Source organism: Lytechinus pictus, chromosome 7, assembly GCF_037042905.1.
Source record: "Lytechinus pictus isolate F3 Inbred chromosome 7, Lp3.0, whole genome shotgun sequence".
Lineage (NCBI taxonomy): Eukaryota > Metazoa > Echinodermata > Echinoidea > Temnopleuroida > Toxopneustidae > Lytechinus > Lytechinus pictus.
Genome location: NC_087251.1, coordinates 38,796,165 through 38,812,336, shown reverse-complemented (window position 1 = coordinate 38,812,336; position 16,172 = coordinate 38,796,165). Strand labels below are relative to the sequence as shown.

Sequence of the window (16,172 nt, the reverse complement as noted above, 5' to 3'; positions counted from 1 at the left end):
GCGAGATATGAAGTGTACAAGTCCCGATATATCGCCATGTTGACATGTAACTTATTTAAGTCGACTTGCATGGCAAGATAAAATATCTCGCCATATAACTTTTTATAAGTGGACTGACTTGGCAGGATAACGTATCGCGCCATGTGGACATAATAAGCTTATTTAGTCGACAAGGCAAGGTAAAGTATCTCGCCATGTCGTCAAGTCGATGGCATTTTAGAGGCTCCGTATGGCGTCTAGAGGGTAAATTTCCGGGGGGGGGGTAACAATCCCTGACGATAAAAATATGGGGATAATATTTTCCTTGAAGTAGATGTCAGGGGGCGATTGTCCGTTGGGTCATCGTTATAGAACCCCATGGACTCGTATCATTGGCCTTTTGACCTCTTGATGACATTGGATCTCACTATATCCTGATCATAATTTTACACACACCGCGGACTATCGGACCCGCGGTCTATCGGACCCGCGGACTATCGGACCCGCGGTCTATCGGACCCGCGGTCAATCGGACCCCCGGACTATCGGACCCGCGGTCTATCGGACCCGCGGTCTATCGGACCCGCGGACTATCGGACCCGCGGTCTATCGGGCTGTAACCTACTGGACGGTATATATTTTTATGCAACGGAATTTATGTCAACGGCATAAGCTATGCATGATTTTATGTCAAGATCGAAATTTATGTCATTATGACATAAATTTTTATGCAACAGGGCCCTGATGTTAAAACATCAGTCTTTTGAGAGGAATACCCCCCCCCCAAAAAAAAAAAAAAAATCAATCAATCAATAAAATAAGCTTTTGGCGGCCATTCGGGCAAAATGTAAATGAAAATATTATTCTGCCAATCCCCCCCCCCCCCCCATTGGCGAAAGCTAGATCTGCTCCTGAGTATGTTTTTTTTTTACTTGCATGCACATAAGAATTGCATTGCATTTTATCGTTAGATGGGCGTTAGATATGTATTCTGTTCATGATAACTTAAAATATTTAGCTCTTGCTTTGAATTCTCATTATTAGTGAAATAGGCCTACGTATTCTCTTAACAATTTGTTTATTTTAAAACATGCTTGAAGTTTTCAGTTGCCAGCTAGGTAATTGAAAAAAAAAATCAGCTCGGTGCTTCGCGCTCTCATCAATTGTTTAGTTATATACGTATATCCTGTCATGCATGACAGTTTTTATGCGAACGATAAGCGCGAGCAGATTTTTTTTGATATTCTAACCTGACAACCGAAAATGCCCTTGATTTCATAATTATTGGAGTAACTCTTCTAGAATTTATTTGGACAGACTATTGCTAATTCAAAAGCGTATGATAAGATCGAATTCTAAATCACGAAGATTAAGCTCACACAGATGAGCTTTTTTATTCTAATAAAATTTTGAAAATAAATTACTTATATCACCTTCGTCTTGGCTGTTTTATGTACTGATTAAATCGCGGTGAATTGCCAACCCATCTAAGTTTATTAATTACCAAAAAATGATCATTTCCATAGCTATTCCACAAGACAATTATATCATCATTTTGCCTTTCTTTGTTCATTTACACTGGTCCTCATTTATTCTCTGGATGAGTATATAAAGAACTCACCAAGCTTATTTACTTTCAAACGCAAACTCAAACTTAATTAATCGTTACAATGAAAAAATTTAACTGAAGGGTGTTTTTGTTGTCTGATCATCATCAATGTACTGTTTTCACGAATACTGTTTTATATGTACTTTGAATTGTATCTTTTCCATTAATATGTTGTGATGTAAAATATGTATTTACTTGCTGTTATTGTGGAAATTTAAAATAAAATAAAATTCAGCTCGCGCTTCGCGCTCACATTCATTAAAAAAATTAGATATGCATCGTGTTAATCATAACAACTAATTAAGCTTTCAGGATAAAATACATGAAAATAAAAAAATCAGATCGCGCTTTCTGTTCGCATTATTTATTTAGGCCTTGTGAAATGCCTCACTGTATTTTTAGAACAGATTTTCTTGAACTCCGGTCTATACCCCCACACCAATTTCTTCTTCTTTTTTTTCTTGGTGCCCCCTACAAAATTTCACAAGGCCCCCCTCGTGGTTCCCTGCTGAACAAACCCCAGCTACACCACTGAATGAGGAGATTGTCATGATTAGTCGATTGCCTTCGAGATTGCATTATTCCCAAGGGGTTATTAATAATATTATTAATTAAGGCTATATTCTAAACGGCTATAAGATACAGCTCCCGCTCACACAATTATAGTAGTCTCTGCATGGTGAGAGGTTAAACGAAATAGAAACCCCAAGGGCATTCATTTAAAAAAGGTGATATATAACATTAATTAATGGATTATTTTCCTTCATGAGCACATTAAAATAAAAGTGGTCTTAAATTGCCTTTATAATGTGAATATGAAATAAGCTAATTCAACATCGGCATTTGAAGGCACTTATGTTTGCTTGGCAGGGAGGGATATCGAGTGGCGCCATTTTTCGAAAAGAATATACAGAGGCACCAAAATCAGGTCAAATTTGGGCCCCTTCCCTATACGGCTGGATCCGCGCCTGTATATTATATTTATGTTCAATTAGAATGTCAAAATAATCCAAGTCCTGAAAGTGGTATGATTACGATGATGATGGTAGTAGTGAGTAGTAGTAGTAGTAGTAGCAGTAGTAGTAGTAGAGTACTAGTAGTAGTAGTAGTAGTAGTAGAATAGTAGTAGTAGTAGTAGTAGTAGTAGTAGTATAGTAGTAGTAGTATAGTAGTAGTAGTAGTAGTAGTAGTAGTAGTATAGTAGTAGTAGTAGTAGTAGTAGTATAGTAGTAGTAGTAGTAGTAGTAGTAGTAGTAGTAGTACTGTTATAGTATAGTATAGTAGTTTAGGAGTAGTAACAATAATGATAACACACTGCAAAAACTCCGGTGTTGATTTAACACCAGCCCGGAATCTATATGTCCACATCATGCAGTGAATTAAGTGCTAAAACAACACCAGTTTGGTTTTGGTCTAACACCAGATATGTGTTTATACAACACCAATAAGTATTAAAACAGCATCGCGGTTTAATTCCAAACTCGTGTTATTTCAATACTTCTCTGGTGTGGACAGATGTAGATTCCGGGCTGGTGTTAAATCAACACCGGAGTTTTTGCAGTGCAATAATAAAAATGCGCCGATCTTTAGTAGTTGCCAATCCATAAACACAAGTTCAACGACCAAGAAAAATTAAGAAGCAGAAAAGGAAACAAGGCGGGAAGGGAAAATGTGAAATATAGTATGGTATTCATTTATTAATTTAAACTATATCACAAAATTTGTATTTTCATTTTACAAGTGGCAAATTTGCTGATCGCGGCCTCTTTGAAATTTTATTATTACTCGCCGCTCCCCTGGCAAGTTTTTTCAGGTCATTAACACGCCATGCTCTTTTATATCCTCGATCATGTATAGTGGCGGATCCAGGGGGGGGGGGGGGTCACAGCCGGCCCGTGATGAAAAGACCTAAAATTTCAGTAGGTGAAAAACAAAAACCTTCCCTTCCCTTTTTTTTTTTTTTTGGCTTTTTCAAAATTTTCCTCGGGAAAATGTAACCCCCTTTTAAAAAATCCGGCATACCAAAAATCCTGCATCCGCCCCTGCTCATGTAAATGCAGAGATATTAATTCGAATTTTCACGCAATAATTGGGCAGTTAATTAATTGGCCGTAAAAGCATGGACCTACTAGCAAAGGTCCATGGTAAAAGTATCGATGGAAACGAAAAACTAGTGCAGCAGCTTTCAAAGACACCTTAGCAAAGCTGTTTTTTCTGTCGTCATCTTTATTTTTAGCTCCACCGAATTGAAGAACACAAATAGAAAAAAAACATCAACTGACAGACAAACTACTGAAACTAAGGTTGTATTTATTTGCTTGATGATCATGGAGTTACCCAAGTCGTTCCGTCTAGATAATGGAGACTTAGTTCAGCAGGTTTGTATGATATTATTAATTTTTTAATGACATTATTTGCTGTAGGCTATAGCCTAGGCTACTTTATGTAAAGTCATTTACCAAATTTGCGGGCGTGGCTGAGCTGTCGGAGATAGCTAGCAGTAGCACCACCAGTGCGTTCCCCGGGAACTTTCGGCAACATTGGTGAGTTGGTGGCCTAGAACACCTCAGGCGATGTTCGTGCAGGCTCCACTCCACTTCACTACCGCTACACTACGGCTACGCTCCAGCTCCACCCACCCAAGGGTTCATTACATGCCGCCGCGCACAGAAAATTCAAGCCATAGAAGTCGTGTGTTGTGGACCCAGGCCAAGCCAAGAAGTGAGATCCCAGCACGCGCGACCCACTTAGTCAGAAATCCACTGCCAAACACGGTTCGTGGTGCGAGGTTAGTATACAAACACTAACCTTGCAATACGTGTGAGTGCGCTCCACCTACCCAAACATTGGGACAGTGAACTTGATCGGATATTCCGAGTCATAAAAGGTGGGATAGCAATCATGGTTATCGTAAAAATTAAACAAAAAAAATATAACGAGCGATATGAATGACTTAATATCTTACTCTACACCCATAATATTTCACTCCGTGTCCATCCTCCGGTTATCCTCAAAATTGATGATTTTGGGCCAGTATCTTTCTCCTCACACGTATTATTCACGGCCGATTTCAAATCATCGCATGCGATCGCGATCGGTCGCAGGTCAAACCGATCGGGATCGCATGCCATGATTTGAAATCGGCTGTGAATAATACGTGTGAGGAGAAAGATACTGGCCCAAAATCACCAATTTTGAGGATAACCGGAGGATGGAAACGGAGTGAAATACGAATGTAGAGTAAGATATATTATTAAGTCAATCATCTTTTTCGTTATATTTTTTTTGTTTAATTTTTATGATTATCATGATTGCCATCCCACCTTTGTGACTCGGTATATCCGAAATGGTTCACGGTCCCGATGTTCGGGTAGGTGGAGCGTAGTGTAGCGGTAGTGAAGTGGAGTGGAGCCTGCACGAACACCACCTGAGGTTAATGTTGTAAATCGGATCAAAAATCAGATCGAAAATCGGATCGGCAGTTAAGCTTCTAAAATCGAAATCGAATCGAAAATCGAATCGGCGATGTTTAAAAACAAAGGAATACATCAAAATGTTGTTCGCGGTCGCGCGCATCTTCCTGACAAAGTCACAAAGACGAATGCATTGGAATGGAAGTCGCCAACATGCGCGATCGTTTGGAACATGTTTTAAAGCCAGGGGTTTTGAGGTGTTATTGCTTTAAAATAAACCGAGTGATTTTTATTAGAAAGATAAACGAAAGACGCATCTTCCGAGCAAAGGCGCAAAGGAAAATAAAATGAAAATATTTCTCATAGATCACAGGTTAATGAACGATCGGCGGGACATCTTTTAGAAGTATTTTTAGGTGCTAGCGATTTAGAATTATTGGAATGATCTCTTACGACGCATCATCTTAAAGTCGCAAGTGCAATTAAAATGAAGTAGACGACGCAAGCACACACGATGATTTGAAATATGTTATTAAAATGTTTTGGGTAGCTAGCGTTTTCAAATCAATTTGAAGTTCACGGCGGGGTCCGCTATCACCACGAGGTTGAAGAGAAGATGTCTATCATCATAAAGGGGGTAAGAGAGTAGCGCAGTGAGCTCCGTCAGTAGCACGATCTTTAAAAGTTCACGGCGGGGTCCGCTATCACCACGAGGTTGAAAATAAAATGTAAATCATCATAAACGATGTAAGAGAGTAACGCAATGGGCTCCGTCAATAGTACGACCTTTCAAAGTTCACGGCGGCATCCGCTATCACCACGAGGTTGAAAATAAAATGTATATCATTATAAACGATGTAAGAGATTAGCGCAGTGAGCTCCGTCGGTAATACGACCTTTCAAAGTTCACGGCGGCTTCCGCTATCACCACGAGGTTGAAAATAAAATGAATATCATCATAAACGATGTAAGAGAGTAACGCAATAAGCTCCGTCAATAGCACGATCTTTAAAAGTTCACGGCGGGGTCCGCTATCACCACGAGGTTGAAAATAAAATGTAAATCATCATAAACGATGTAAGAGAGTAACGCAATGGGCTCCGTCAATAGTACGACCTTTCAAAGTTCACGGCGGCATCCGCTATCACCACGAGGTTGAAAATAAAATGTATATCATTATAAACGATGTAAGAGAGTAACGCAAGAAGCTCCGTCAGTAGCACGATCTTTAAAAGGTCACGGCGGGGTCCGCTATCACCACGAGGTTGAAAATAAAATGAAAAATCATCATAAACAATGTAAGAGAGTAACGCAATAAGCTCCGTCAATAGTACGATCTTTAAAAGTTCACGGCGGGGTCCGCTATCACCACGAGGTTGAAAATAAAATGTAAATCATCATAAACGATGTAAGAGAGTAACGCAATGGGCTCCGTCAATAGTACGACCTTTCAAAGTTCACGGCGGCATCCGCTATCACCACGAGGTTGAAAATAAAATGTATATCATTATAAACGATGTAAGAGATTAGCGCAGTGAGCTCCGTCGGTAATACGACCTTTCAAAGTTCACGGCGGCTTCCGCTATCACCACGAGGTTGAAAATAAAATGAATATCATCATAAACGATGTAAGAGAGTAACGCAATAAGCTCCGTCAGTAGCACGATATTTAAAAGTTCACGGCGGGGTCCGCTATCACCACGAGGTTGAAAATAAAATGTAAATCATCATAAACGATGTAAGAGAGTAACGCAATGAGCTCCGTCAATAGTACGACCTTTCAAAGTTCACGGCGGCATCCGCTATCACCACGAGGTTGAAAATAAAATGTATATCATTATAAACGATGTAAGAGAGTAACGCAATAAGCTCCGTCAGTAGCACGATCTTTAAAAGTTCACGGCGGGGTCCGCTATCACCACGAGGTTGAAAATAAAATGAAAAATCATCATAAACGATGTAAGAGAGTAACGCAATAAGCTCCGTCAATAGTACGATCTTTAAAAGTTCACGGCGGGGTCCGCTATCACCACGAGGTTGAAAATAAAATGTAAATCATCATAAACGATGTAAGAGAGTAACGCAATGGGCTCCGTCAATAGTACGACCTTTCAAAGTTCACGGCGGCATCCGCTATCACCACGAGGTTGAAAATAAAATGTATATCATTATAAACGATGTAAGAGAGTAACGCAATAAGCTCCGTCAGTAGCACGATCTTTAAAAGTTCACGGCGGGGTCTGCTATCACCACGAGGTTGAAAATAAAATGAAAAATCATCATAAACGATGTAAGAGAGTAACGCAATGAGCTCCGTCAATAGTACGACCTTTCAAAGTTCACGGCGGCATCCGCTATCACCACGAGGTTGAAAATAAAATGTATATCATCATAAACGATGTAAGAGAGTAACGCAATAAGCTCCGTCAATAGTACAGTCTTTAAAAGTTTCTGGCGGGGTCCGCTATCACCACGAGGTTGAAGAGAAGATTTATATCATTATAAACGATGTAAGAGAGTAGCGCAGTGAGCTCCGTCGGTAATACGACCTTTCAAAGTTCACGGCGGCTTCCGCTATCACCACGAGGTTGAAAATAAAATGAATATCATCATAAATGATGTAAGAGAGTAACGCAATAAGCTCCGTCAATAGTACAGTCTTTAAAATTTTCTGGCGGGGTCCGCTATCACCACGAGGTTGAAGAGAAGATTTATATCATTATAAACGATGTAAGAGAGTAGCGCAGTGAGCTCCGTCGGTAATATGACCTTTCAAAGTTCACGGCGGCTTCCGCTATCACCACGAGGTTGAAAATAAAATGAATATCATCATAAACGATGTAAGAGAGCAACGCAATAAGCTCCGTCAATAGTACAGTCTTTAAAAGTTAATGGCGGGGTCCGCTATCACCACGAGGTTGAAGAGAAGATTTATATCATTATAAAGGGGGTAAGAGAGTAGCGCAGTGAGCTCCGTCGGTAATACGACCTTTCAAAGTTCACGACGGCATCCGCTATCACCACGAGGTTGAAAATAAAATGTATATAATCATAAACGATGTAAGAGAGTAACGCAGTGAGCTCCGTCGGTAATACGACCTTTCAAAGTTCACGGCGGCATCCGCTATCACCATGAGTTGGAAGAGAAGATATCTATTCCCTTAAACATTGCCATAGATAATACCGGTACCGCGACTTTCTCCCTGAATAATGCGACCTCTAAATAGCTAGCACCTCAAAAACAATCTTGAAATATGTTCTGAGCGATCACGCACTGTAACCAGATCTACGCCGATTTTTTATTTTCGATTTTTTCCTTCAAGGGGCATGATCGAAGATCGGCAAGTGATTGCCGATTGTGGTGAAATCGAATGGAATCGGTTGCCGATTGCAAAATCGGTTACAAGCTTACCTGAGGTGGTGGCCTAGCTGCTGTTGTGCAGTTAACCCGGCCAGAGAGCTCCAGTCCGCGATGCGGGCCGGAGCCCAGAAGGTAACCATAGGCTGCCACTACCTTGAGGACTTTGTAATGATGTTTTTTTTTATATTATGACATATGCTTTTTCATCACGAAGCCTAGACAGGAATAACCGTCGTTTCTGGGGATTTATTCAACAATTTCTGACATTTTACTATAATCTCCATTTACCGACGGTAGTGTGTTAGTGCGAGCCTGCATGTGTAATCTGGCTCGACAATTTGGAGGGTGGGTTTTGTCCAGATTTTTCATTTCTTTTAGATTCTAAATGACATTATATTATCTTGAACGAAGGCCCACTATTTTCTTTAGACTCTAAGTCTAATCTTTCTATTGATATGATGTAAAATCTATAAAATATTGAAAATATACGTTACCGATGAGTTATTCCTTATTTTTTAATTTTCTGCCGGAGAGGAAAATATGGCAGCCGTCAACGAGTTGTGCTTTTATCAAGGCTTTCCGATTAAATTTTCGATATCTTGGCCAATCAATGCGAGCGACAAGTTCCGAACGCACGCACATCTACATGTACAAGCGCAAAGCAGCGGCACAAATCGCGATATATAGCGACTGGTAAATACGTCTGTAAGGATGATGACGTCTCGTCCAAGATGGCAACTTACGTTGACCAACGAAAGGATCGAAGATGACGGTGTTTCGATCATCGTTTGAAAGGAATTAGCAGTAACTGCGGTCTAAGGTACGATATTTCTGAATTTTAAACATTTTTTCGTAAATATGGATGTGATTTCTTTTTCATAATGTGACATTTTATGTACATAAAAACGATGGGAAAATCGGGTTTCCGCTGTTAGATCTAACGTAACTGCTAAAATACGTTGTCTGTACGTACGGGCCTCCAAGCTCGTCAGTCTATGTATTGGTGAGTGAGCCAACGCAGTTCAGCGGAACAACCAAAATACAGAGACTGAAGCTTTTGGTCTACACGAAGCCTTGACACCCTCCCCAACATGCCTAAACGAGACTTATTAATTATACACCCGCATGGATTTCCCTAGTAGGAGTAGGAAATCCATCTTTTAAGTCAGAAATCACGTAAATTTGTTGGATGGTATTTATCTAACTTTACACACCTTCATACGCCTAATGTGTATGAAGGTGCAAAATATCTGTTTGTATAGATATGAAAAGTATAGATATGAAAAATGAGAGGTTTCTTACCAGACCGATCTCGTGTAGATCCCTCGATCCATTCGTAAACACCGCATATAAAATAGTCTTGAACCGCTTCTTTTTTGACGTAGCATCAGCATCAGCAATATACGGAAGAGAAGGTAGTCCTGTAAGTCTTCCGGTCGCTTCTTCTTAGGGAAATACAGACGATACAGCTTTGAGGGTACGCTAAAGAGTTGGATCACGTGCTACATAGTGAAGATTGGACCAATGAATGTCCAATGTTCTTTTAAATGTATTTAGACTAGGTGCAGTTACCACTGACTCGGGAAGATTGTTCCAGTAGCTTCGATAAGCGATGTTACAAAATGCCGTCTTGAAGAACAATTTATAGATCAAAATTATTATTTAACAAATAATACATTTTGAAACTTGATTATAAATAATTATCATTGTAATAATAATTAGACCTCTATTTCATTATTGTTGATTATTTGGTTTAATTGCTGTTGTTTTGTTTTACCAGTCTACTGATTTGGTTTGATTTTGAGATCTTTGTTTTCAATCTCAAAAAGTTGATAGGAAGATATTGTTTTGTTTTATTATCAGTAATGAATGTAAAAAGGGAGTAGCCTAGATAGGCCAACTGCTTTTTGTTACTCCCGCACATCCCATTCATTACATTCATTATTATGTTTTTTCTTGTTATTTTTTGTCTAAATTGTACAACTGTCATTGTTGTTTTTACTCTATTGCATTAACTCACTATGTATTGTACCCTGTTTTTTTTTTAAGAGATGCAAAATAAATGAATTTTAATTTATTTTTGGTATAAACTTTACTAGATTGGTCTGCTAGCATGGCTACATAAAGGAGACGATGCAAAGTCGCTGTACAAAACCATCACAGGCGTTCGCGTTGGACATGAACTGTGGCACAGACTCAGCGGACAGGATGAAATTGAAGCGTACCGGGTAAGAACACAATTTATTTTTTAAACAAATAGTTTTAGGCATCTGAATAAACTTGACATATCACATTGCTATAATTTGTCAAAGCACCGGCTACATATGTAATACAACTCAAAGGGGATTGTGATATCAAACATGTATGCCAAGATAATAGTATGTGGAATATAAACCATTTGAACTTCATTTCAAATTAAACAATGACTTGTTCTACATTTTTCACTGGAAAAGCTATCAAAATAATATCTCGGTACAAATAGTTTTGGCTTTATACAGAGAAACCTTATATAAAGACCACCCAAGAAAGACAAGAGAAGTGGTCTTTATGAACGGGTTCCTGGACCACATATTTCAATTGATTAAGGAATACAATGTACTTTTCAAAGGAAACCAAATTTGTCGTTTTCTCTAGTTATGTGGTCCTTTGAGATACATTTGATTGCTAAAAAACAGGTCTCACTACTGTACATCCATGCCTGATTGGATGGTTATGTTCGATATGTTTTTCTCTCTTCCTTCACAGGCGGAAACAATTGGTGCAATAGTAGACTATGTCAAGAAACACCCCAAGGCCAGCAAGGATGAGCTAGCAAAAGAAGTTGCCAAACAGCTCCAAATATTTGCTAGTAAAATAGATGCCATGTAGTCAGAATAATTTGTATTTCCTTTATAAATAATATGTATAAATTCACTTATATTTAACCTTTTGTAAAGTAGATTCAGTTCTTGAATATTTTAAGGTACATACCAGGAGAGTATCCAGTCAGATTAAACACAATAGTTTAGAGAGAGCAGAGTATTGTGTGAGAAACAATGCCAGCCCTAAACTTGTATCCAATCCGGCTGGATCCGCCCCAAAACTGTTAGTGTGTGAGTATTGCCATCTTTACTATCCCCTCACCCGATCTCTCTTGATGGCTCTTTCATACACATAAAAAAAATTATTAACAAAAAGAAAGTAAAAGGTAAGATTACAAATAACAAGCATCTATAAATGTGGTGCCCAAACCCACATTAGATTACATCCTTTGAAAATCATCCTGAGATGATAAAGGCATATGGTTATATTCAGATGGCATACATGTACATTTTAATACATGTATAACAACATGTATAGATTTCATTATGTACATTTTATGTCTTGGCCAAATTCATTGCACCTAAATCTGCATGAAAATGCAACAGAATTTGATATCATTTAAAGATGATGCATGTTTTAATGTACAAGTTTTATTGTTTAGAAATGTAATGTCCTGTGGGTCTACTGAATGTTGGCGTGCTACATGTACAGGTACTTGAAGACTAAATAGTGTATCGCAAAATATACCCTGTGCTACAGTACAGGCAGCACATTGTAAATAAAATGTATGTTGTCATTTGCATTATGCTGTTAGTAATTTAATGATTTTTTTTTTCATGATGTACATGTAAATAACACAGTAATTCTGATAACTATCTATGGATTAATTTTTCTTGTATCATGTGTTTTTACATCAATTTAATAGTAAAGTAAGATTTACTTGAACTTTTGTCTAACTTATGGTTCAGCTATAAATAGCCAAATGTGAAACAAATCTTGAACAGTATAGGTTCAAATTATCAGCACATTTGGCTATTCATTGTCATTCATTACTGTCTTGGAATAGAAACTGCATGTAGAATAATTGCTTCCATCAGCCATTCAAGCATGGGGAAAGAAGGCCCTTATAAACATAAAGGAACATGAATATAAAATAAAATACATTTTTGGTTTCCATGAATTTCAGCAGTCTTAGTCAAATTTAACTAGACTTTATAATGCAGACCCTTGAAGTTTACTATAATGCAATCTTCATTGTGACTCTTCGGATTGTCAAGGATGTTGGAGTGCATGCACAACATGGAAAATGGTTATTTGTTGTTCTTAATTTCTTTATTAGAATACATATATTACTCAGGATTATTAGACGTAGACATTCCTTTCTTGGGAACATGATAAACCTTACTGTGAATGAAAAAAAAACCAGGAAATAGATTACATAAATTATTTGGCGCTATGTGGGGTAATCCAAAGGCAACAGTTTGATTTATCTTAGAAAAACCTGTCTGATAAGTAGATTACAGATATATTTCAAATATGTTAGTAAACTGGTCTATGACATTTGTTTCAAATAAATTAAGCTAGCATTTAAAACTTCATATATGAATGGCTACTTGCATTTAAGTTTGTCCTTTTATTTAAGAGCAATCAAGTCAGCATGTCTTAATAGCACATTGAAAAAGCATTATAACAATACATAGCTTTTATATCCTGTATGTGCAAAGAAGAGATCAACATACCATTTTGATCTACTTTGAGAAACCTCTGAAATTGCACATTTTTTCCTCCAATAGTTTATTTACTTGAAGTTATTGGGTTTTTTTCAAGTTAGTGTACTACAAATGAGAAGGGTTTTCTGTATCTTACCAAACTACTGTGTATGAATATGTTATTGTAAATGTTTGAAAAGTATATATTATGTGATCATCAAGTGTTAGCTATATGGAAAAAATTAAATATTGTAAATGTTTATAAATATAAGTTATGTGATTCTCTTTCAGTGTGTGTGTCTAACATTGCATCATGTATTTTCAAAAGTTAGGTAAACATAATGGTGTGCTGTTAAAATCTTTAAACTGTATCTAAAAAATAAACATTTTTTAGGATAGCTTAGAAAAAGCTTTATTTTATATATGTGACAAGGACGTATCAAGAGGCAACATTATTTAACATAGAAAAAGTTCTCTTCATGATTTAAAGAGTCTGTTTTCGGACAATATGAGGTAGCCATCACCATAATTCTAAAAGACTGCCTTTTATGAGCTGCTGTAAAGTCCTTTGAATTCTAAGGTTGTAATAGCCCCCAACAATGTGCAACACAATTCAAACAATAAATGAATACATAAAAATCCAACTGATGTTGACTCTAAAAACTATTTTTTGCCCAAAAATATTCACATTCAAATGCAGTGGAAAATACACCTGGTAAAAAAAAGAGATCTTCATGGGGGTCCATTTCATGTAGACTTACAATTGTAACAATGTCATTGTGGTAACTACCTTGCAAACATTGATTCTAATTGGCTGCTGAGTTGTGAAATTAACCATACATGTAAATGTTTATAAGAGGTACTTTGGGCTAAAAATAATTATATCTAAATCAATAAGAGTAAAATTCACTGAGCAAAATGCTGAAGATTTCATCAAAATCTAATAACAAATAACCAAGTTATTAAATGTTAACATTTAGAAATATTTTGTGAAAACAGTTACCGTATATGCATGTCATCATGAATATTCATTAGGTGGGCTGATGAAGTCACATCCCCACTTTCATTTTACTTATGTTGTTACATGAAATAATAATTTTCATTTTTTCATACATGTGTGAATATGTCTCCCTTATAATCCCTTATAATGAAATTAGTTGCAGCAATGAATATATCATGTATTAAATCAGTTGCCTATCAATTTTGTTATAGTTCTCGAAGGAAAAAATTGAATAAACATAATCCACTGAAACGAACAAGTGGGAATACGACATCATCAGTTTGCTCATTGAATATTCATGAAAACATGCATGGAACTGTTTCAGCAAAATAATTTGAATCTTCAAAATGCCATAACTTTGTTATTCATTATCCAATTTTGATCAAATTTTAAGTGTTTTTCTTTATCTCATCAAATCAATTATTTTCAGCCTGTAGTAACCCTTTAAATCTATGATGAAACTGCCCCCTGTAAAAAAATTCCCTACAATTTCTTTCAATGAGAACTCACTGAATACAGTAGTAAAGTTGAAAATTCTAAACTTTATTGACCACATTTTGTTGCAACATTTCACACTAAAGTCAATTAAATATTGACAGGCAGGACATACAATAGAAAAGCAATTCATCAACATACAATTATATATTTTCTCCGATTCATTGCACTTTTCTTTGCATTGGCACTGGTACATACATATGTACATGTACATATATTTAACACCAACAAAAATGTGACTTTTATAGATAGCCTAAAGCAGCTAGGGATGTTGAGACCACATTTCTCAAATTTTAGGGAAAATTTCCCCTTTTGTTTCAATGAGTAGATAATCTACCTCTGAAATATTTTCCCTCTAATTGTAACCATATAAAATAAAAGGCCTGTACTCTGAATTAAAGCTTACAATGAAACTGAAATGGTGAGCTAGATTTAAATCTTCAGGTTAACTATGGGTAGCCAAGTGTGGCACATATCTCTTTAACAATTAATGTTCAATCTATCAGAAAATTTGACAAACTATTTAGAACTGTCTATATTGAGTGAAAATGTAGATAGTATTCTCTACCATTTAAATGAAAAATGTGTTTTTATGTACCCATTAAGACACATTCCAACGTAAATTTGACAATTTGGAGCTCACAATAATTTCAACATGGACTGAGACTATGGTCTTATCATACCTAAGTTTATGAATTTTGAGGCATTCTGATTTAACATAACTGCATCAACATTACAAAATTGATAGATTAAAAAAAACTATTTTCAACAAACCCAAATGATCTATTCAACACATAAATCATTTGTTATATTTCTGTCTGATTTTCATACATGTATAGTTCATGAAATAATCTTCTAACAAAAATTTTGATCTCTATTTCTGATGCAGAAATTGAAACATGATTAATCTTGCTATGAAAGAAAAAAAAAGCTACACTGTAAACAAAATATTAAGTAAAAGCTCAATATACAGTTAATTTTGTTTAATCTTTAATGACCTATAAAAAACATCTCTTAAGAAATAGTAGCTAAAATATACTGGCCCATACCCTAAATACTGATTGAAATTCTTACATAGTTTGAATATTTAGTTAAGATATAGGTAGTCAATGTGACATAACTTTCTACAGTAGATGCTTAATTTTATGATTTATCAAATTTTTGGAACTTGAATTTCAGAATACAGGCCAATGTCAAAGAACTATGTTGCTAAAAAAATACTACTCATACATTGACTAGCAGCAATCATTGATTTACAAGGTATTTTAAGATACTGATTTTTCTTTTAATTTAAGGCATGGTTCAAGCAGCAGATTATACATTATTCAGCTTCATTGAAATTCATGTTTTAACAAGTTGATAGAAATACAATACTTTGTGCAAATTGTATAATCCCATATTCAATTATTTAAACAGCAAGTATCACTGACACTATAAAATCGGGCTCTACATTTACTTCAAACTATAATGGCCCCCATCTCACAAAGAGTAGTGATTGGTCTGATCAACCATAACTATGGAAAGCCACGCCAACATCTAAAATACATGTTCAGTGTAGTAGTGTAGTAGGTTTCACGGTACACCACCTTATATACTCTGTCAAAGTGCCTTATGCATGGTACCTCGCAGGGTACATGTCTCTGATTGGCTAGATAAGTCACATGACATCCACATATGCGGACGTGGGTGACAACACACATGTTTGTTCTCTAGATATGATGTATACATGCACTCACACATTCATCATTGTCTAAATGATGTGCTTGATTTACTCCTCTTTGTTTACAAAGGAAATCGTTCAAAT

The 16,172-nt window shown here is 36.6% G+C and overlaps 1 protein-coding gene across 1 annotated transcript; it reads left to right on the top strand.

Annotated features, from left to right (window-relative positions):
- Positions 1-3,668: 3,668 nt before the first annotated feature.
- Positions 3,669-13,144, top strand: LOC129264470 (uncharacterized). Its single transcript, XM_054902354.2, has 3 exons — positions 3,669-3,966; positions 10,462-10,590; positions 11,108-13,144. The coding sequence occupies exons 1-3, from the start codon at positions 3,910-3,912 to the stop codon at positions 11,228-11,230; spliced, it is 309 nt and encodes a 102-aa protein (XP_054758329.1). The 5' UTR covers positions 3,669-3,909; the 3' UTR covers positions 11,231-13,144.
- Positions 13,145-16,172: the final 3,028 nt, after the last annotated feature.